The sequence below is a fragment of the Pieris brassicae genome, chromosome 2, assembly GCF_905147105.1.
Source record: "Pieris brassicae chromosome 2, ilPieBrab1.1, whole genome shotgun sequence".
In the NCBI taxonomy this organism is placed as follows: domain Eukaryota; kingdom Metazoa; phylum Arthropoda; class Insecta; order Lepidoptera; family Pieridae; genus Pieris; species Pieris brassicae.
The window spans coordinates 12,522,007-12,546,415 of record NC_059666.1 but is presented as its reverse complement, the minus strand read 5'-3'; the positions used below and the strand labels follow the sequence as shown (position 1 = coordinate 12,546,415).

General features: G+C 34.0%; 2 protein-coding genes across 4 annotated transcripts in view; both read left to right on the top strand.

The window, feature by feature from the left end:
* Positions 1-2,074: 2,074 nt before the first annotated feature.
* LOC123720733 (probable deoxyhypusine synthase) lies at positions 2,075-3,350 on the top strand. The gene has a single exon (XM_045677465.1). The coding sequence runs from the start codon at positions 2,238-2,240 to the stop codon at positions 3,348-3,350; it is 1,113 nt and encodes a 370-aa protein (XP_045533421.1). The 5' UTR covers positions 2,075-2,237.
* A 398-nt stretch (positions 3,351-3,748) lies between these two features.
* LOC123720266 (tyrosine-protein kinase-like otk) overlaps positions 3,749-24,409 on the top strand; it is a 45,999-nt gene continuing 25,338 nt past the window's right edge. For 2 of the 3 annotated variants that reach the window (XM_045676808.1, XM_045676806.1), the window contains exons 1-2: positions 3,749-4,034; positions 15,392-15,418. In XM_045676808.1, the coding sequence (XP_045532764.1) occupies positions 3,992-4,034; positions 15,392-15,418 (70 nt within the window). In that variant the 5' untranslated portion in view covers positions 3,749-3,991. The remainder of the gene's footprint in view (positions 4,035-15,391; positions 15,419-24,409) is intronic. The other variant, XM_045676807.1, reaches the window with a different exon arrangement.

Here is a 24,409-nt window from a genome sequence, read left to right as displayed (position 1 = left end):
TTAGTTAAGACTTTAATAATCCATTCAAATTTCAAATCAGTCGTTTAATAAAGCTATATTAGAACGTACTTTATAGTAGTTGTGGCGAATTTATAATTAACTTAATAAACAACTGTATTTACTAAAACTACGCTCGAAACCAAGGTATATATTTCGAGATCACATAATGGAAATTTGCAAGAAATCATACAAAAGGTGTATGGTTTGAGGAGCAAAAACGTTGACTAAAATTAAGACGATCTCAAACTTGTACGGCGCATTGGTCTGTTTTGGTTCCGCTTGAAACTAAATACTGTTTTATGTCGGAACGCATGTAGAAAGTCACTTGTTTTCTTTATTACAGACTGTATGGCATCCATCCTTACTATCTTTTAATGTGCCCAACATTATCCATCTTAGGGATAGTGGGCTACAACAAATTAGGAACAAGACGGGACCTACAGTTGGCCAACTATCTACATAAAGTCTTGCGTCTGTTCAAGAACTTGGTTTCTTTGTACATAGATATATGTGCAACAGCGACGTTTGCAATGTGGTCAAAACCAGTCTGATGCACAGATCCCCGTTAACAGCGACGTTGCCCCTACGGAATTCTCCGACTCCATCGACATTTTTATTCGTTTGCAGAGCGAGTTTATAGTAGCGGTATTGTATATCCAATGTATTTAATTTCGACATTATCGTGTTAGGTTAGTACTGAAAGATATACATTATTTTTAATGATTAAATAATTAAAAAATTCAATACTATTAAATATGGATACACCTGAGGTAGCCGTCTTTGGAATCATGGCCTTATAATCATTAATGACATAACAGTATACAGTGGTTTTGCTCGCATTTTACTTTCATTAAACGTCGCAAATGCGTTAAACTCGTATGTTACGTTATGAACTCACGGAAATTGTATGCTAAGTATTGAAAACAATAAGTTATTTTTTACCATATTTTTTAATATTATCTTGATCTTGAAGAAGAAACTATGATGGTCAGCCTTAAATATTTATAGATATATATTACTGTTACGAAATAATATAAAAACAACTTTGACTTTCACCCCTCCCGTAACGCGAATGACCCCGCCTACATCGCATAAGTACTAGCAGCTTTGGGTTCTGAGCCTGAATCAAACAAACAATAATCAATGAAATAGTTAATGAAACGAATAATAAAACCCTGATCTTTTATAAATAACCTTTGTCTTTATGGTATTTAATGATGGGTAGAATTATCACCCACAACCACTTTCACGTGTCGGAAACAGTTATTGAAAAAAAAATACTAACTAAAGTTACCTAAAAATAAATAATAATAAGTGTTTTGGATATCCGGCATCTCCTCCACCTTTGCGTACCAAAGCAAAGGCATTTTATTCAAGCCTCTGCAATTTCGGCTTTTTGGACCAGCCTTATCAGCTACGGCTTGCATAATGCCTGTGGTTTGTTACTGCGGGTGGGTGCTGATTTTTCTCCACGCCTACGGTTTTAAAATAACACTCTAGGGTTGAAACAGACTATAATAGTAACACACCAGTTGAGGTTGATTATGTATGACCTAACTAAACCAAGTTCTAGTTTACATATATTTAAATATTAATGTAATAGTTAATATCTAGTAAAAATTAATGAATAGTGCTATACAACAATTACCAAATACAATAAACGCAGAAGCATATTCACATAAACATAAAGTAACGGATTGGATCTGTCAGTGTAATTTCTGTCAAAATCTACTATCAAAATAGCGATTTGCGTTTTGTTTCACATGTTCTAAAATACATGCTGCTTGAAATATTATAACAATCAATAGGAAATGAACGTTTCGTTTAACCAATTTCAATACAATATACAAAATTATATTTTTTTTTATACTTAGGCGCGATTCCGGCAGTCAGAATTACTGAAAAAGGTTTCAATTAAGGTCCATAAGAGATCTACATAATGAGTATCATGAAATTCGTATCAAGCGACGTATTTCTAAATCCAAACCCTTTGGGATTAATACTTATAATAGTAAGGCTATATTGAGAGTCTATTTACATTGTTATAGTCGAGACTATCACTGTCAACGTCAAATGTCGCTGTAAACCAAATTATTATTCTCATTGCTTACATTCAGTATTTTGATTTAAATATTATTATTTTAATTTATTTTTCCGAAATCATATAACCCAAGATATCTGCGAAGTTACAAAGTTTAAATTAGAAATGTTGAGAGTTTAAGGAAGGTACAATCATCATGGATTTATCTAAAATTGAGAAACCCAAATACCTGGCTCCCGACGTTGCAGTAAGTGCTGTTTTAGCCCCAAGTCAAGAACTTCCAGCCGAAACACCAACCGTCTGCGGCTATGACTGGGAAAACGGGACAGATTATAACAAAATTCTTGAGAGTTATGAACGTTCTGGTTTTCAAGCCACTAGCTTTGGTAAAGCAGTGACGGAAATCAATAAAATGTTAAAATGCCGCTCCGTCCCACTGTCTGATGAAAATCGTGATCCTTATGAAGAAGATATATTCATAAAAAAGACTACTAATTGCACTATATTCTTAGGATACACATCCAATATGATTTCTTCTGGCTTACGTGATACTATACGTTTCCTGGTTAAAAATAAACTTGTAGACTGTATTGTTACTACTGCTGGCGGTGTAGAAGAAGATTTTATTAAGTGCCTCGCTCCCACTTATATAGGAGACTTTAATTTAAGTGGAAAAGTTTTAAGAACCAGGGGAATCAATCGAATTGGTAATTTGTTAGTCCCCAATGACAATTACTGCCTATTTGAAGAATGGGTGACTCCATTACTAAATGAAATGGTTGATGAACAGATTCAAGAAGGTACTATATGGACACCTTCAAGAATAATTGCAAGATTAGGAGAGAGAATTAACAATGAAAGTTCAGTTTGTTATTGGGCTTGGAAAAATAACATTCCTATTTTCAGTCCAGCTTTGACTGATGGTTCTCTTGGTGATATGATGTATTTTCATTCATATAATAAACCAGGACTTGTTGTCGATATACTAGGAGACCTCCGTCGGCTTAACACCATGGCTGTTAAAGCTAATAACACTGGTGTGATTATTCTTGGTGGTGGTGTTGTAAAGCATCATATTTGTAATGCTAATCTAATGAGAAATGGTGCTGATTTTGCTGTGTATGTTAATACAGCTAGTGAATTTGATGGTAGTGATTCTGGAGCAAGGCCAGATGAAGCCGTCTCATGGGGGAAAATAAAATCAAATGCCACACCAATTAAGCTGTATGCAGATGCAACATTAGTCTTTCCATTGCTTGTTGCTCAGACTTTTGCTAAATATCATTTTGGCAATAAAAAGAATGTTTAACATTGAGTTTTATTAAGAAACCCTTAACCTAGGCAAAAGATAAAAGATTATTCTATAACAATACTAATTTTACTGCAACAATGATCCTCCATTAAACAAGGTAACAGCGCCATCTATGAATTTAATGCAGTACTATTAACCTAAATATTTTGTTGATATACCTTTCTAAAATGTTAATCATAATTTTCTTCCTATCTTTTTATTTAAAAGGGAATTGTTATAAACAAAATTCATCTACCTTTTATCTCTAAATTCTTATCTATATTATCTTAGTTTCATCCAAATAATTTGTTTCTAACCGAATCATGTCAATGAACTCATAAACTGTCAAAATAAACAGTGAAGTTAGCAGCTGTCTGATCCTTTGACATACCAAAACTATCATTGTGGGACTTTTATTTAAATAAAAATATGCGTGTGTGTACCGTCTATGAAAGAGACTTTTCGAATTCGAACTTCTAAAGCTCACTCAGTCCGCGTCGCTAGCCCCTTTAAGGTGTCTAGTTTACTCCGGCGTACGTAATATTTGTGCTTCCAAAATCCTTCTTCTAAGCATCCTTTAACATAAAAATGTTTACCGCAATACTGAAATTAACAGTTTGATCTTTATTGTGAACGTTTGTATTTAGATAGGGTGAAAGATGTGTTTGTATCATGGTGTCTTCGTTTTTCTGCTAACAACCGGTAAGTTGCATCCTTAGTCCTGTGCTATTTTTAGGTTTACGGTCATTCGGGGCATTTATTAATGAGATTTTCTTAGGAATAAATTTGTTGCACGTTGTAGATATCCTTTGAAGTTTATGTTTGATCTTAAATACTGTTACGGACATAACATGTTTACGATAATATTGTGCTCAATTAGATGTTTGTGTCGTACTAATGTTTCTTAACGTTTATTTGCATTGTTTTTGTTTGGTTTAGAAATCTAGTTCTAGTTAGTTTCATATGCTTCCTATTGAACCAAGATTAATGTTCAAGATTTTAGTTATTTTTTAAGAGTGAATGAGATTTTTTTAATGCCATTAAAATAATAAATATAAAATGTTTTTGAGATATTTAAAAAAAATGGGCTTAATATAAAGGTTTATAAATATTTGATTTTTTTTTCACTCAGAAAAAATTTATTCTTATTGAACTCTATTCCCATTTTAATTATTAAATATATTTAAAAACAAATGATTTTTTGGTCCCTAACTTAACATCTTTGCCTCTTTGAATTATGATTTATGATAATTCAACAGCATCCATTAGGCCTTTTCCACCCTTAGCAACCCTAGTATATGCTTTTATATCGTGCTGTCATGCATTTTGCTACCAGACTTGGTAGACTTGATATCAAAGTTTTTAGGTACTCATGAGCTTAATTTTTTTTTCTTACAGTTTTTGAAAATACTCATATATTTAAATAAAAAAATATGCTATAGGGAAAATATTTCAATTTGTCATACACTGTCAATCTTTAATTGTTTGCCTAAGCATTGGTGACCTGTTACCTGCATAACAAAAATGACCAATATATTTGTTACAGAAGCCTTCTTAAAACAGGCTTTAAAAATCTTTCATCATTCACACCTGAAGCCCGTGCACTTTATAAAAAAAGTTGTTTTATAGTATATTTTTTAGCTATAACATATTTTAACCGCATGTTTTGTATGGTACTTAAAACCCCTGTTAAAAAAAGAGCAGGTACTCTAAAAAGTTGTGGAATCTATATCTATCTATCTATCTAATCTAAAGTTTATACATTACACAACAGATCTTAGACAGTCCGTACAGTCTTGAGTTGTACATTAGATCATTGATGTCCACTCGTAACTTATAAACAATATATCAATACAGTAAAATAATATTTGTAATACAAATACTTTAAAGTATAAAAAGCGAAAACCACATTTCTTCTGTTTGGACTTACAATAACATGCCTCAATTGTCTCTACTGCAGTATCCAGCAGTCGTGGATTGGATTACTTTAAAATACAGTACAGTATAAGAAAAAACCATACATATTAAGAAATGAAGACCCCAGACGCGTCTGCGTTCCTATCTACGCCATAAATTCTAAAACGGATTTCAACAATTGAGCGTGATTTCTGAGGAAGGATAATTGATTAATTATGTAAATATACCAATTATTGCCGAAGGGGTCGAAAATTTTGCGAAAACCGGCGCCAAGTTGCTTATTTAAAAAATTAAATATCGTAAATATTCAACGCGACTATGAACTTTTTACTTAATTGTAATAAAATTACGTTATACAGCACTAAACTAGTACTAAGATTTTAACGTTGTGTCGACATCATATACATATTATTTAAATCTAAAGGCAAGACACCAAAAGTTAATATATAAAGGACTAAAAAGTAAGATATGGAGAATCTTAAGCTCGGCCATAGCCGCATATGCTAGAGCGGTTTGCTTTCAAAGCCGGTCAAAGATATCAGCTCCATCCCATTACGCATTCACATTAAAAACTTCATTATATTAATGTGCACTCCACGTATTAATGTATATTTGCATTTTATATTTTTAATGTGCGCTGTGGTTTTAAATAAACTAGAATTCCAATGAAATGTTGTCCCGTAGGATATGGGGTGTTTGTGAATTGAATCTGTTGAAAAATGTTTTTCTTTAAGTGTGCTTTTTGGCTCAGCAGCGAGGCTTATGACCTAGTGGTTTAAGTTGCGAGAAAAATATTTTCGGAAAAAACTCACTCGTTTTTTTTTGTAATAATTATCAACACTAGCATTAATTTATTATTTACTTATTGTAAAAATTAAGTAATGTCTTTTAAATGTCGATTTGCGAGCTTTTACCTGTAGCCTGAAGTCAAAGAAAATATAACCTTTTTAGGTCTGGTCCTCAGATTTATGTATGTGTTTCCTGATCATTTATCAATGATCTAATAGACAAGTAGGTGATCAACCTCCTGTGCCTGACGCACGCCGTCGCCTTTTTGCGCCTAAGGCAAGCCGGTTTCCTCACTGATTTCCGTTAGAGTTAAATGCGCATATATAAAGAAAGTCCATTGGTGCACAGCCGGCAATCGAACCTACGACCTCAGGAATGAGAGTCGCTCGCTGAAGCCACAAGGCCAACACTGCCCTAAATATAATTTTATTTAAATATTAAATAAAGCAGTTTAGTTAAGTTTAAAATCGCTTTTTATATTACTAGCATTTCAAATATTCGTATTAACAAAACATTGATATCACAGATAACATTACCACTTTACAATGATGATGCAATCAGTGTCATGTTAAAGCATTGTTCAAGTTCTAATTATCGTAACGGAGTGCATTGTTGCCTTTTTAATATATTGATTTGTTAGTGTCACAGAGTACACAGAAAAATAAATATAATGATTGTTGTATGTATAGATTTTAGCTTTGTTGTCAATTACGTTGCAATTTTTTTATGATCAATCTTTTTTTACTAACATTAAGGCCACCTCAAGCTTGTACAAGGCATTGGTTAGGAGTGTAACTCCTTTGTTTGGGATCCGCATGAAACTGAATATTGTTTTATGTTAGAGTGCAGACAAAATAAGTTTACGCACTTCCTTTATTACAGACTGTATGGCGTCTATCTCTACTATACTTTAATGTACATTATTTGTCTTAGGGATGTAAGGATAATGTATGTCCCTTATCGTTGCGTAAGATGTAGGGTAACTCTGCATCTTCTACTGCATTTACCATGGAGAGTGTTCAGAGGAGTTGTTCGAATTAATACCTCCAGCTGAGTTTCATCATCAGACGTCGAGGCAGAATACGAAATTCCATCCGTATCACCTCGACGTCTATTGTCGGAACTGTGTGGAACCAACTGCCCACTGATGTATTTCCAAACCAATTCGACTTAGGGTCTGAAGGACAAGACAAGGACATACCAATTCTCAAAAGCTCGATGACGCACTCGCGAGCCCTCTGGCATTGAGTGTCCATGGGCGGCTGTAAAGATTAAGCGAGCTGCCGGTTTGCTCGATAAAAAAAAAGTATTTTTGTGAAAAAATAAATTCATTTTTAAGTTTATATTTTTTTTAATTATTCCTTAAATAAAATAAAAAAAGAAGTTTACAATAGTGTACGTAGTGTAAACGAACTGGACAGTTTTTCTGTTCACTACGGCGTCGAATAGATTACAATAAACATTACATAACATTATAGAATGATTATATTGCACGATAAACGAAACGTAAATGTTATACTTATTTATAGATTTCGTTTAAAAAAATTGTGTAGTACTATATTTCGCATGAAATATATATCTATACTAATATAATAAAGAGGAAAGATTTGATTGTTTGTTAGCATTAAATAGGACAACTACAGGACTCTTTGAAAAGAACCCTTCGTTATCCATGATGAACATAGCCTATAGAATTTCTTCAAAAAACTTATGATTTTGTATTAAATTACGATAGTGTAACCTAAGATGTGAAAAAGACCAAAAAAAATCGTAAATCGCGTACGCTGCGGAAGCTATTGACAATAGAGCATAGTGTCGTACAACAGTTTAATAGAAGACATCAATATCTACAAAAACGTCTGCGATAATATTTGTCTAACTAACAGAAATAGTATATGGCAATAGAGTATATATTACATACATAGAGTGCCGAACGCTTTATGGGTCTTCGATTTCTGAATTTTAATAGACAATGTTTCCTTAGCAGGAAATTTGCCTTCTGTGCTGGACAACGTAATCAAGTTTTATTTATTAACACTTCGTTGCATGTACGGAAATATAATATAATTGAGAATTAATAATTAATACAATTGAATTGATAATTATATGAAAAGGACAACTGGCCTTATCGCTTTCGAGTGATCTCTTCCAGATAACCACTAGATTTTAATATAAAGCAAACTGGTTTCCTTTCGATATTTTCTTTTAACGGACAAGTGTAGCATCGAAACTGAAGTTAAAACCCACGTCCTCTTGTTTGAGAGTCGTATTTACCGATAGGGTAGCGTTATCTATGCGGAAAGATATCCGTCGCAGCAGTGCTTAATTTAGCAATTTAACATTTGTTTAACACTGTTACGTCATTGTTTAAAAGTCTTAAATACTAAATAATATGATAAATTATATTATTTCATATTACTACCACACCGGTTCTTTATCCCCACAGACTATATACGTATTGTAATTAGTGATGGCTTATCCCAATTATGCAACCTCACGGATTTGGATGATAATGAGTAAAATTTGTAGTACATTACGGTAGTGATAAACTACTGTAAAAGCCTTTTTATCTTTAAAAATGAACGTTTATTGACACGTTCACGAACAGTTAAAATAGATAAATAGTAATAAAAAGAAAACACTATTTTCAACGTATTGAAGTTATATATTATTATAAACTTATAATTATTTTACATGATTTTATTTTTTTTGTGACCACGCACGATTTAAAGCACGCGAAACGTCGTAAAAGTGTTTTCTTAAAACGTCTAAAAGTTATTTTAATAAAAGACGATACAATAATAAAAAGTACAAAAACCACGCATTAACCTTAGTGCCTGAAGGGAAAATTCTTCTAGAATAAATGGTTTCGCTATACATTATTTGAGTATTACTGTATGTATTTCGTGATCATTTTCTTTTTTTATAAAAGGCATGTAGATGATCAGCCTTGCCGCCTTTTTGGCTCTAAGGCATGCCGGTTTCCTCACTACTATGCTTTTTAAGTTCCTATTAATAAATTGATAATTCTCTAAAGCCAGGTAAAGAACTCAGCAGGGAACAAGTATCTAATTAAGGATATTGATTTATACGTTTAATAGGGCGTGGTACATCAATATTAAGATTATAGTGGACCACAATTTCGGCGCCACCGCCAAGAGTGTTACGTCTAGTTAATTTTCTTATTAAAGTAACTACTAGCACACAATTCTGAAATTATCTAGAAGGTTGCAAGGATCCTTCTGCACCAGCTGTGTCAATAATTTTTCTTTTATCTATTGTGATAGATGTTTTTTCGTTTACCAGTTTTCTTACGATGTTTTCTGTCACTGTCCAAGTAGTATGAGCGCAAGTTTGGTACTGTTTTCAATTCATGATGGAACATTGCTTAACATGCTCGAAACGGTGATTAATCATTCAGTCCTATACCAAATTAAACCGTCATCATTAACTCAAAAACCACATTTCGACTTTCGATAATTTCGAATTTCGTAATTAGCAGGTAAGCGTTCAGAAATCCCTTTTGTCCCGTCCTCATCATCTAAAAGGCTTGCACGCTGATGGCTAATTTCGAAAAATGCAGAGTATTTTTTACTATGTCGACTCGTTAGTGTAAGAGGTTTGTGGTAATATTTTGTTTATTCTTGCATATTCGTTTTCAAATAACGGTGTTTGTATAACATTTTCATTGTAAGGTTAATAAAATTTGAAGTGGATTTATTGGTTAATTAAAATTTTTAATTGCAAGAATGTTACGAAGTATCGTTTTAATGAAAGAAAGCAATACTGTTATAAAATTCGGCAACGCACTCGCGAGCCCTCTGGCATTACGAGTGTCGATGGGCTTATTTTATTTATTAAAGCTTACCACATCATACATTGTACTTAATCTACTGCATATTTTATATAATCTTTCATCTAAAATGTATGACAATTGAAGTAAACATAAGTATCTTCGTGGTAGTATGGCTTCGGTATCACGTATCATCAGATGAGCCTCCTGCCCCCTGTTCTATAAAAAAAATTACGTAAAAACGTTTATTCATCCCTAGACAACCTAGTGTGCAGGCAAATTGTACCCTAATAGACGTGTGTAGATACCCCACTGCCGATTTCATCCCCACCACCACTGTCCCGATATCGCCACTGATTTTAGGGCCATGTGTAGAAGCTTTAAAAAAAAAGGCACAGACGGCTGACCACCTGGGAAGTAGTGTTTATATTAGTATCAAAACAAAACATTCAAGTTTTCAAAACATTCTTGTCGGACCTCCTTGATTGAAGGAGTTCCAACGGTTAATACCGACTGTTGACCTAAAGTGTTGTGTCTCTCACACTAGTAACACTTTACATTAAATACAGTAATTATATTTTAATTGTTGCGTATTTCTTGGCAGTCTCGTATTGCTTACCTAAAGGTCGAGCTTCGACTTTGGCAGATCATTGTGCCTGCAAAGGTATGAGAAAAATAATCAATTGTATAGACGTAATGATGATGACGCCCCATTTTGGAATTACGGCACTTCAAACGCGTATTTTTTACACTAATGTGTGCACAGCGTATGTTTAACAACGAAAGCTGTCACTGCCATCGTCGCTAGACATTAAAAGCTCTGTGGTAGGCTCTACTTTGTCTATAGTGGGGAGTCAGTTTACCGCGATCCAATTAACAGGATTGGGCAAGCTTTTTGAATTTTTCACGTCAATTATGAAGTTGCAAGCGATTGCACGGAAAATAACCGAATTGCTAGTTTTGCGATGAAATTTTCCAACCTTAGGGTTTCAGTCACAAGAGAAGATCGCGATTCTCTCATGTTTTATCTGTTTGATATCAACATTGACACTGTACAAGCAAAGGCTATATTTGGTCACTCAAGCTTTTTAGTTTCATAAGCGTGGCGATTTGCTAAATCGTTTGAATTACGCCCCGAGAATGTTGCCAGACGTGGACGCTCTCTTCAACACATACACATTGCATTTATTCGTTTTTTCGTAAAGCAATTAACATTTAATAATTTCGGATATATTCTATGCTTGTACTCTAGTGGTTAAAATAGAAAAAAAGATCAATGGCTCTATAACCTCTTAGGTTCAGATTTCTGTGTCTTTTTCATGATCATTGGTTAATCTAATAGGCAAGTAGGTGATCAACCTCCTGTGTCTGACATACGCCGTCGACTTTTTGGGTCTAAGGCAATCCGGTTTCTTCACGATGTTTGATTTCACCGTTCAAGCGAATGTTAAATGCGCACATAGAAAGAATGTCTATTGGTGCATCCGGTGACCGAACCTACGATTTCAGTGAAAGTTGCACGCTGAAGCCATTAGACCATCACTGCTCGATGGTTGGTGGTGTTGGAGGTTAATATATAGTAAAAATAATATCGTCTATAACTAAAGCACCCCGCCAACTCGGGAACAAAAAAAAATCTTGTCAATTATTTTATGCACGAAATAAAACTAAATAATTAATTTCTTACTTCAATATACAACGTGATACATTTCTGTCATTTCTTAATTTGAATAAAATGTAATCTTTTTATATGCACGATATAAAAATGTACAAAAAAGGCATTGAGAGGTCTGCGAATTATTATAAGATCCCTAGGGTCTATAAGGGTATGATACTCCAGGTTTTTCGCTATCTTAAACCCAGTCTGTACGGTTGAAGTCTCAAATCTTAATGAAGTTTTGTAAAGAGCCTCTCGTTTTACGTCCGTTGACTTGAATCGATTTTTGAAGCTTCTGAGGGTCGTTTTGGGACTGTCTAGAGTCTCGTCTTTGTATTGTGTTAACAAAGGCTGTGTCATCGAGTGATTTATATGTAAAACAATATATTGTTTGCTTTCTGTAATTGCTAAACAATTTCGTATTAAACGTTTCGTATTTACAAATTCCATTTTCAAATTTCGTAAGCGGTTTCATTTTTAAAATACAAACAAATACCTGTCGCGACTGTAATTCGATTGTTATCATCGCTTGTCAGTGCTAGTTAGGACTTAAGACCGGTAGCGCCCCTTGCCCCAGCGTACCCTGGGCAGGGGTGCGCGACTATAAACCCGACATATTTACGAGTTCAGTCTTAACCCCTGGTGTGTGGGTGTCTGGTACAAGTTAAAAGCGATCGTTAGAACTTGATTATAAGTGGATATTTATTTATCTTTATATATAATTCAGAAGAAATCTAATATCTTCGTGTTTTTGTAAATATCTATTACTGTTGAATGTTGTGTTGTTTTTTTCTATGTTTATGTAATTTGATGTAAAGTTACCTCATTGGAGTATGTAGCTTATTTTGTAAAATAAATGACATGATATGTACTGTCTGTCTGAGTCATAAACATTCAATTAAAGTCCAGTAAATGTGTGTCAAAAAAGTTTATTTATGGATTGTCTTTATTACCACTTCGTTGTATACAGAAATATAAATACAGTTGATATAAAGAATTGCTTAACAAATTTGAGTCCTGTTTAAGGCACTTGTAGTTTATGTTAAAAATATTTTATATAAAGTTTTGTAATTGTTCGTCCAAACAATGCTAGACTTCTTGTGCCTTAGATGTATCAAGTCTTAGCTCTTAGCATATCGCCCATAGACTTACACTGCCACAGTGCTCGCGAGCCCGCTGCCGCCACTTTCACAATTGGTACGCTCTCCTATTGAAGGACCTTAATTGACCTTAGTCGAATTGGTTCGGAAATACTTCAGTTGGTAGCTGATGCCAAATAATGATGGTGCGCGAAAAAACTGCCTTAAAAGGCGCTCGGAAAGTGACTGGTCGTCGATTCGATTGGCTTATGTCGACAACGTATCGGATTTTGACAGACGTGAGTCATAGTTAAGTCTCGACTTTGAATCTTTTAACTTACACCGCACTTAGGCTTTTATAAACGCGTTGCTGCATACAAAAGGAAATCAACACTACCCCATCGGATTAAAGTCTCAAATCGCCGAACCCAAATACAGTATAAAAGGTCGTATGTTGAATTTTATTTTTTTAAAAGTTATTCTATTTACATATTGGAGGAAAGCGGCGTGTTGAATCTAGAGCACTCTGAATTCTTGTTGGTAATGCCTAAGTGGATTAGTTTTGGAGAAAAATTTACAGTCATTTTAGTCTATGCAGTAACGTGTTTGCGTCATACAGATTTATATTTTTCGTTTGTAAACATTTAGGATTTTTAAGATCACACAAAACAAACACTTACACATTCTAACACACCTACACCAATAAATTTTTAGCCAATTGTTACATACCTTCGTGTATATTGTGTTATCCGGTTTGGCTACATTTTTAATTTAATAAACTTTAGATTTTAAATATACAGATAACAGCGTGCTACTTTTATCCCTAAGGTTGTGGGTTCGAACCCTCTTTTTCTCGAAGACTTTTCTGTCTATGTGCGCATTTGACACTTACTGAAAATACCAGTATGCCTTAGACCGTAAAAGTCGACAGCGTATCTATGCCACAGGATGGTTTACTTGTCTATTAAGAAAAACATGATTACCAAAAAAGAAATCTATAGCCCATGCAGGGTCACAATTTTTTTAAAAATTTATTTTGTCCCGTTTTCAGTAGAAAATCTTGCGCGGTGTGTTCAAGTGTTAACCCTCCATACAAATGTTGAAGTTGGCGACTGGTATGGGTGACCCCAGAGCTGGTTCTCCTCGCACAATGTAATTAATTATTATATCATCAATATAATAAAAATGAATCGCAAAATATGTTGCTCAAAAGATATTTATTAAAAAATTATAAAGAGAAATCGACCATAAACCGCACTGTAAAAATAGGTATGTAAAAATAGCTGGGCGATAATTGTGTCCCGCACTTTATAGTTTCGTAACTTAAAACCGTGTAATGGAACGTCCACTTCGGTACTGTTAGCAAATAAAGAATAGAAAATCTATTATTTATGGTTCTTGGGTCAGAGCAGTGTTGGCCTAGTGTCTTCAGCGTGCGACTCTCATTGGTGAGACCTATCACGGGTTCGATCCCCGGCTGTGGACTGGACTGTCTATGTGTTTATCTAACATTCGCTCGAACGGTGAAGGAAACTGGCTTGCCTTAAACCAAAAAAGTCGACAGCGTGTATCTATTATATATATATATATATATATATATTGCCTATTAGATTCACATATGATCCTGAAAAAGATACCACCGTGACCACGCACGCGTAATATAAGTTTATAATAATAATACATAGCTTCAAACCGTTTAAAAACTTTTAATAACTTTCCCTTTAAATAAACATATTAAACAAGTCATCCGTTATTTGCGGACCGTACTTGCAATTAAAGCTAGCCGTTAACGAATCACTCAAGCCCTGGCCTAACTCATTACTCGTGTGTTTCAAACTGAAACATGTTTATATAAATATTTTAATAAGTGTTAAAATTTACGCATGATATACTCGCTGTTTGAGATCAAATTTATAACGCGACAGTTATTATAAGTGTTAGTTTATGTATATCCCCTATAGTCTATAGAGTTACTGCGTAACGTAAAATGAAACATAACAGCTCTATTTATTTTTTATAGTATATGAGTCAGTCACATTCGATACTTGGGTCTATTACAGTTTCTTAAATTAATAATATTGTACGATGGAAATGATTATCACTTCATAGTCCTAATCACGCCCGGCTCCAAATCAAATTGGGAATAAATAAAATATAGAAAAATACAAGATATATATACAAGCCAGTATTATAGAAGTTTTACAGATACAACGAAAAATAAAACAACAGGCACGACAATGTAAACAGCAATTTATACTACATTCACACACAAACATACATATAAATAATTTGGTCCATTTTCGGGAAAGAAACCTTTGGCCTTAATAGAAGGAAGCTTGTCATTATTAATCTATTTCAGAAATGTACAAGCTGTAAATAGCCTATTTACATTGTATAAAGCAAAACAATGTATATTTTACTTAAACCGCATAATAAAATACATATTAATGAATCGTTAACTTTTGATGCCTTTTAATCTCATCTCGTTTAGCAAACATTGACTTGGCTGATTCGTTAAAACTAACCAATAAAATACTCAAATATTGGTCTACTCCTATTATTAGTTTGGATGGAATCCTGAGCCGGTTTTTATGAAAAGAAATAGGGATTTTGTTATCGCATATACATGCTATATTGTATACACATTTTGTTGACATCGGTGTTAGTCAAAAGACATCTCGCATGTGAATAAATTAATAAACATCACCAGATCGTATGTGCGTTGTTTTTTAAGAATTGGCATGCTCTTGAAGGACCCTAAGTCGAATTGGTTCGAAAAACCTACTAGATACAAATCTTTAATTAAAATCATTCTTGTTTTCAGGTATATACGAAGGAGTGCAAGCTGAAGGTTTGTTGATTGTAAAATTGTTTAGAAATTTTTGTTTGTGTTTGGGTGCTGAGTGCGTTCGTGGGTTTAAGTATTGTTGTGTAGTATAAGTGTTGATTGATCGTGTCAAGAAGCTTGACCTCTGGAAGATTTGATACTTCGGCTTCCTCAGGGTAGAATTTAGGAACGAAAATTTTCGCTGAGCGTGCCTCCGGCATGTCAGAAACGTATTGACGGAATGCATAAGTACGTCAATTCTTATAAGAATATCTAATACAGTTTCTAGTAGTCAAAGAATAAATCATTTTAAATGACTTTGATAACTTATTTGAAGAAAATTTTCCTAAAAGCTTCGTAAGCTTTTTCGCACAGTAATGTATCTCCATATTAAATGCATGCCATATATTGAAAGCAAAGCTTTTAGGACGAGGAATTCGATCGTCCCTTTAACTTTGAGGGTCCTTGGAGGTTGTTTAAGCGTTTCGAATTGTCTAAAACTGTACTGACTGATATAATGTTTTGTATGTGTGCACTAATAATAAAAGCTATACACTCTTGGGTGGAAGTGTCTATTGTGAAATAGCCGGAAAGCCTGCACTGGTCTTCTCTAAGTACGCAATGGCCCTAGCCGATTCAGCTCATGTAATCATATCAAATAGTGAAAATAGTAAAAATATAGACGCCATAGTTCTCCAATATAAGACATCATCATCATCAGCCTCCTTTTATGGTCTGTTTCTGGACAAAGGCCTCCTCCATTGTACTCCATACGCATGGTACGGCCGGCACTGGTCTCTGTATCCACTGGGAGCCAACTTCCTTAACGATGTCTTTAGTCCACTCGGTGGGCAGCCGTGTGGTCTTTTGTTCCGTCGAGGTCTCCATTCAAGGAGCGTACGGTTCTTGCCCATGCCTGCTATGTGGTCTGCCAACCGCCACTTAGATGTTGCGACGGCCCTTACTACCTCAACGTAAGCCACTGTTTACTAAACCCCCCATTCCATATATAAATAACTTTTCACATTTTTGCAATAACTCCTACAATGGCCGTGGTCTGTTTAGGGCTGTATCTACATAGAGCAGGCTGTGGCTGGTGTGTGTGTTGTACACACATTAAAAATTGTCAGTCTTGAAAAGCCTCTTGCGTGTTGGAGCTGTGTGAGCCTTTCAAAGTACCGGGCACTGCCTTCGGACAGAGGTTCAACGCAGAACGCACGACGTCTGTGTTGAGAGCCGATTACAAAACCAACAGTCCTTATTTGCTCTGCTAAAATTTAGTTTCAGGGAGTTCTCCTTGATCACTTCTCAATTACTACTGTCTTTGGTTTTGGGACATCCTGGTTTCTTTGCTCCTTCATCGTAAAACCAAGTATAAAATGCGATCATAGTAAACTCCATAGTATTTACACACAAATCTGTTTTTTTTTCATTATTAAAGTCATAAGATGTCATGTGGAACATGGTGCAATGGTTGAAGCTCCGTACAAACGTGTAAAACAAAAACTTCTCCGTTACTCTTCCGTTCTACGTTTGATTTGAAAACTGGCAGTAAATGTTAAATTAGAAGCATAATTCATATACATTTTTTTATAAATTATTTTTAATTTTAAATTCGATTGAGACTGGTGCCTCTACTAGAGTTACTTGTAATTTTGGGGTAAATCGAAGGAGGCATAGTTCTTAGTCTAAATTCATCAAAATAGTTGTACAACACTTGAGCAAAAAAATAATTTAAATTAACCCAAGTGTAGTAGTGTTCCAGTACACAAATAGTGTTAACTCCATTTCCGCACTTAGACGCCCATTTGGTCCGTGCTAATTAAGCCAGCCTCCTTCCAGAAGCTCAGAAGTCTCTCTGGGCTCTTCGCAGGCTTCACGGAACGAACTCACCGCTCCAAGGATTTTCGTTGTCATTGCTGTGGCTTCCAGCCACGAATTACAGGACTACGTGGGTGACTGATTTCTCTGCATAAGGGACCGTCTGTCTCGCCAAGGACAAATATATGTATACTAAGAAGACAGTGGCCCGTTAAGTGTTTGGATTCATGAAAACAACCCAAGTAATTTATGTAGATAACAATTCAAAGTTTGTGAAATGTTTTTGACCGGCGGCGACCTTTGCCATGCGTAAGAGCCAAATCAGTTCATTCAGTCGATACAGTAAGAAAATCGCAGCCTAAAACCGTTGGGGATGCATTTTCGCAAAATTCTGTTCATATTTTTACAAGTTATACAAACTGCGGGTTAATTTAAAAATAATTTAATTATTTGTTCGCTACGCTTGTGACCCGTGTCTGGCGCTTCCTGAAATTTCTTCATTATTAGTTATTTCGCTAAATACGATAGTATATAACTTTAATCATAAAAACTCTCTTTCGAATGCTTGCGATTTTACCGGATTGACAGTACTTATCCGGAGCTGGATATATTTGTTAGTGGGCTGATCGGTTTTAAAGAAAGCATTGTTGGGTGCCTATCTCGAACCTAATTCGCTGTTTTGCTGATGTTTTTTTATTTTCAGCTTTGCCAAAAATATCTGCTAATTTTATTGTGTGCTTATTTTATCTTGAATATGTTGGTTGGAAGATTTTGTAAAATATGCAGTAGATTTAGTACTACGTATGATGTGGTAAAGTTTAATAAAGAAAGCTTATAATTTGATGACTTAATGACAGTTATTTAGTTGACGGTCTATTAAGACTTGGTACGGACGTTTCTTGCAGGCCCCTTAGTCGAATTGGTTCGGAAATACTTCAGTGGGCAGCTGGTTCCACATAGTGGTGGTGCGCAGCAAAAACTGCCTTAGAAAACGCTCAGTTGTGGAACGACGGACATCGAGGTGATACGGATGGTATTTTGTATTTTGCCTTGACGTACGATGATGAAACTCAGCTGGTATTAAGCTGAACTCCTAAACACTCTCCTATATCCACATGTTGAGATATTTAACAAAAATAACTTTATTCGTCTAATTTAGTATTGAAACGGAACTTTTCGTTAGTTGGGATTAACCGGAAACAATAATTCAGCTCCTAAACTAAAAATCAAAGTTAAAATTGTTATTCGTTCGGCGTGTTTGTCGATTCTTTAAGAGATACTATTTTTAAAATCTGCCCAAAATTATCGCAGTTTAGATTTAATAGGTGTATGAATACATAATTAGACTTTTAATGAAATATTTATTATTTATATATTATTCATACATCATTACTATTTTAAAAGAGTACCGAGAGTTTTTTACGCCGGCTTATTCTCTCGGCCTACATCCTCCTTCTTCTTTGCCTTTGAGTTGGGATATCTACCTATTTAAATTTAATGACGTGAAATAAGTGATACTTGTATCTTATGTTCCATAATAAACATATTTTATTTTATTTTTACATTTATGCAATATTATAATACTTAAAAATTATTAGGAATGCAACCGATCTCTTCCTGGCAACCGTAGTAAAGGAATAAACTAAAAAAAAATTATATGATAGGTAAAGTGCAAGTACATAACCAGATCTTATAAAAAAATTATATAAAACAAACTAAATAGCTGATCTCACGGATTCATGCATGGTAATGCAATACAAAAATTGACACAATTGACCAGGAAAGGATGTGGTTAAGAAATGTTTATGCAGAAAAGTTTTAAAAGATGTTAGGGAGGTAGCCAATTGTAGGTGGCGGGCAGCCTACTCCACAACTAAATGGCGGAGATCCTAAACGAATTGCCTAATAAGGATGAGCGGGAAATATTATTCTTGGAACAAATTCAATCACGTTTTTTAAGGTTTTAAAATAACAAACCAGAAGTAGTAGAACTTTTTGCCCCCTTATCTAGACAGTATAATATATGTTCATCTAAGCAGCGGTTAAATAGGCATCTCTTGGATAGGCGTCCCTCCAATAGGCCATATCTCCCTTAACATCTGGTGGGATTGTAGCCAAACATCTGTCTAGTTCTGTATAAAAAAAATTCAAATAATAACTTATGCCTAGTTCTTGTAATAAATTCCGTGTTTTTTAGTTTGCAGAACAAACCTATCAAAACAAAACAAACCAGGCATTATACCCTTTTTAGGTCTGGCCTTCAGATTTCTGTACTGTTTCATGATCATTTAACAATCTAATACGCAAGTGGCTGATCAACCTCCTTTGCCAGACACAATGGCGTCGAATTTTTGATGTTTTCCGTCACCGTTCGAGCGAATGTTAAATTTGCATATAAAAGCTACCAGTACCAGGCGGGGATCGAACCTACGAACACAAGGATGAGGGACTAACGCCGAAGCCACTAGGCCAACACTGCTCGAGCAGTACAAACTTATACCTAGATTAATAATAGCATATTTCCGTCCAAATTACCTAAAGACACGATCTCGTATTACTGTCAGATAACATGCAGAAAATATAATTTGACAGCTTTTGAAACTGGATTAAATTTGATTGCATATTAGTTATAGATTGCCATTAAATATTTTTGTTTCCGCAAGTATCGATCTACGGATGCTAATGCTTAGATATGGCAGATAGTTAACAATCACTCCCACCAGAGTGATTGTTAAATATCTGCCCCAATAAATATTGAAACTGCAAGCTAATCTCTCGTTTTGTATTGATGTTTCTTTTTAAACACGCATTTTAATATTTGAAAACGACGCCATTTTGTAAGCGGAAACGGAAATCATTGTTTCGAACATGCGTTTCTATTGTTCTTTTTTACTCTTAAATGTGGCCGTACGTATCGCAGTTTTTCTCTTACCTTAAATTTATATATAATGTACTATTTACTATTTTGAAGTTATATATGTGTTTCTAATAAAATGATTTTTTCAATAAACCTTTTTAATTGAAACATAATTTAAATGCGTTAACTGATATCAAAATAAAAATTGTATTTTTTATTTTTTCATCACTCGACAATGGTGTACCATGCAATAATTTGGTGGATCTTTAACCCCATAGAAATTAATTAAAATATCCTTATTTGTGAAATTATAAAAGGTACAAATTCTTGGCTTTAACCTAACTTCTTTTCTATTCCCAGTCAATTAGATTAGGCAAGTGTTTTTTTTAAATGCATAAAAATAACAAAACCTTTTACTCAGACCGGGAATCGAACCCGATACCTCTCACCTAGCGGACACTTAACACCGCTAGGCTATGAGGCCCTTAACCTAACCTAACTTAATGTAATTCACTGGGATCTGAGATAATATCATTTACTACATGCAAGTAATATTATCAGTTTTTTTTTAATATTCTTTAAGGGGTCCAAAACCATGACCCTCTTGTTCCCAATAAGACCGCACCTCCTTTCTGTATTCCTTACAATTATTACATGTTCCGTTTCCGACTAAAATCTCCTGCCTTTTGCTTTATCCTTTATTGTATTATATAATGTATTATCTTCTATCATAAACAATAATTATATTAAGATGTAATATGTTTATGTATATATTTATTTTTAACTGGCTTATCCCTTTGTTTTCTTTTGATGTCTGTTTGTTTTTCGTAAATATTGCAAAAAAGAGAAAATATATATATGTACAACTTATATGTTTAAGTTTACGCGGAGATGTAAAAGTTTATTAAATACGTGTTCCTAGTTTTTGAATTGTTCAAACTAAGAGAATACTCCTACAATGATTTCGTATAACGCGGTCCAGTTATACCGCGTTATAGAGGGTTTAGTCTTTTTAAAATGTATAGAAAATAATCTAGATCCACTGAAAAGCCTTGAATGCCAAGAACTTATTAAAATGATACTCCAAATGAATATTATGACGGAGTAGACATATTCAGCCTGAATGGTAATTTAAATTATATAGGATCCATTCGAAACCCGTCTTTATATAAAACTATTCATAACTATAGGATAATTTAATTAAATTATTAAGTTATCTTATGTTCTGTTTTACAAAATGGACGCCAATTCATCAACGAAATACCGGTTTATTTATAGGACTAAGATTGAGGTAAGTTTGCTCTTCAAATTTTACCAGTTTTTTAAATTAATAACACAGGTTAAGATCTTCTCTACAACATTTTTTACCGGTTTTTTAACAACACTAAGATACAGAGAGAGAGATACACAAGATTTTTAATAATACTAATATTCTGGTAGTCTTTTCTTGACACATTTTACCGTCTTTTTCTTGATAATGCTAAGGTGGAGATCTGCTCTTCAACCGGTTTACCGGTTTTTTAACAACATTAAGATATAGGTCTGCTGTTGAAAAAAATTAAGTGTTAGTCTGCTATTCAAAAATTTTACCGGTTTTGTATTAACAACACACTGCGTGAGTCACGTATGCCTGATTTTATGACACCCAAACGATCAAGCTGGCGGGTCACTATACTCAGTTTAGTTATCGGATATTTCCGACGAGTGCTAAATTTTTTTATTATTAAAATACTATTAAAAATCTGTTTGAGGAGGTATATTTATTTCTTAATATGTTGTATCTGGTCGTAATGGACGTCAATAATGTTCTTAAACAAAAATACCGGTTTTTATTAACTATTAGTCTGCTATAGTTACGTATGACTGTTTTTATCACAAGCAAATGAGCAGATCCGATCCGTGCTAAAAAAATGATGAATTTTTAACAATAAATTGTTAAATCTTTTTTTTAATATATCTATTTTCATTCATTTACATATTATATATATATATGTTATAATATTAAAGCGTTCATGTGGTAATAGATGAACATTCACACAAACATGAATTATGATTTTTGTTTTCTCATCCTTTTTGTCAAAGGCCGTATTGAGTAGTGATTTGCATCGAGTACGTCCTTTGTGGGTCACGTTAAGTTCCATCCATATTTATGAAAGAATTCTTGCGATCTTCAATAAACTAGCAACATGGTTTTTATTGAAAATAGGGATGTCTATCGGTGATCCAAGTGTTCATCGTACTAGGAATCCGTATAAAAGTAATATCTAATTTACAACAAGGATGTCTTCTTTTTTGGAAATTAGACCTTTACTTAAACTTATTAAAGTAATACTTTAATAAGTTTTTACATTACGAAATATTATAAGTAGATACCACTATAGGTCACGTTTTTAATATCTTTATATGACGCGTATCTGACTATTCTGAGCTAGCGATAAAAATATTTAACATGAAAAGAACTTTCTTTATCAGTGAAATAAATAAAAAGAAAATATCGATGAAATATTAGAAAGACATACATCCCTACGTCATCGACTAGTCTAGTACGCTTCGTCGCCTCCACCCATGAATACTGGAGCGTTCTTTTATATCTATCTCTTTCACATTTCAATAAAACGAGCGGGATAGTCAACACTCCAGTATGAAGAGGCATGTTTTCCCGCCATAATAGAGGTGCATTTTCGTTATCTGTGCGATTGCAAATGCGCGCTTGATTGGTGACAGATTAAAAAAGAAAAAAACTGTGATGAAACTGGCAGGCGATTTTAATGTCACGGAGGTTTTAATGAGTTCGATTTTTTTGCTGGTGATAAATTTGAAATTTAAATTATCTTTAACAAATTTTAATTAATGATAGAAATTATGGTTGCCGGTTATCGCAATAATAACGCTGATTAAAATCTCCCGTAAAGTAGATATTTCATAGGTACCTAAATTATTTTATAACCGTATATATTTATATTGTATATATTCAAGTATATTGTAATCCTTTAATGCTAACATAGTTATCTATGCAAATAAAATTTTAAACTAATATCCCTAAAAGCAAATATAAAGTTTAAAATATAAAAACATTAGAAAATTTGAAAATAGAATGTCAAATATTCAAATCCGCGGGACAGCTTTTTCCCCTTTGTCCAGGAATGTCCTATTGATGGGCCATTGTGTTGCCGGTCGCAAAAATCTAACGAATAATTGATAAGGCCGCGATTTTACGTCGATTCGTTATTAGAACATTCACGAATGTCTGGACCGTTATGTTCCTTTTTTGAATTCTTGTTTGTCTTTGCTTTGGCGGGAATAGTTTGAGTTCGTTGTTGGGCCGAAGTTTGCGAGGCATTCGAATTTCGAAATGAAAAAGTTTTGTTAAGTCTGTATTTTTGGTGCACTTTTTCGTTGCGTTCTCTATGGTCAGATCAATTGAAATATTGATATGCCTCTACTTCAAGCCGTGCTTTGGTATCCTTGGTATTTAAGTTTTTATGGGTATTTTATTTACAGTTTTACTACTTCACAAACAAAATTTAGGGATTAAAAAACTTTATTTTTAATATTTGACCCACACTTCTGGACTATGGTACCTTAACGTGTGGTTAACGACCTATATCAAGGCTACGGAATACGGGCTACTATAATGGAGTTCCCACTTAATTTATTTAAATTTGACAACGAGTCTGCGGCATATGTATCGCATTTTTTTTATTTAGATTTCGAGAATTCATGTTTAATTCCATTAAATATACATATGAATAGTTTATTTGGGTTAATTATTGAGCAGTGTTGGCCTAGTGGAGTGCGACTCTCTTGAGGTCGTTCGATCACCAATGGACTCTCTTCCTATGTGCGCATTTAACATTCGAACGGTGATGGAGAAAATCGTGAGGAAACTGGCTTGCCTAAAAAGTCGACAGCGTGTGTCAAGCACAGGAGGCTGATTACCTACTTGTTTATACGATTGACAAATGATCATGATTAAGAAGTCTGGTCCCAGACCTAAACTCGCTCGTTTATCACTCTTAATAAGGTTTAAGTTTCTATTTAGTTTTTTATGTATTTTTTAATTTTGTGGTTGCTTGTTTCATATTTTCTCTTTCTTTCTCGCTTATGTATGATGTAATTGATGTGTTTATGTGTAAATTTTTTGATGTTATATTTTTTAGTATATTTTAAGCATACATGTTGTTTTAGGACTTATAAATAAATAAACAGGTTGTATCGCCATTGGTTATTTCTCTTTTTCAGAAGATGTAATCCTATTAACATGGACGTGTAAAAGGAATGTTTTGCCTAAATGCCGCATAATGTAACGTCATGAAAAATGTAATCTGTCACCGACA

Coding starts and splice junctions, on each gene's coding strand:
- LOC123720733 (XM_045677465.1), top strand. CDS start 2,238: ATGGATTTATCTAAAATTGAGAAACCCAAATACCTGGCTCCCGACGTT.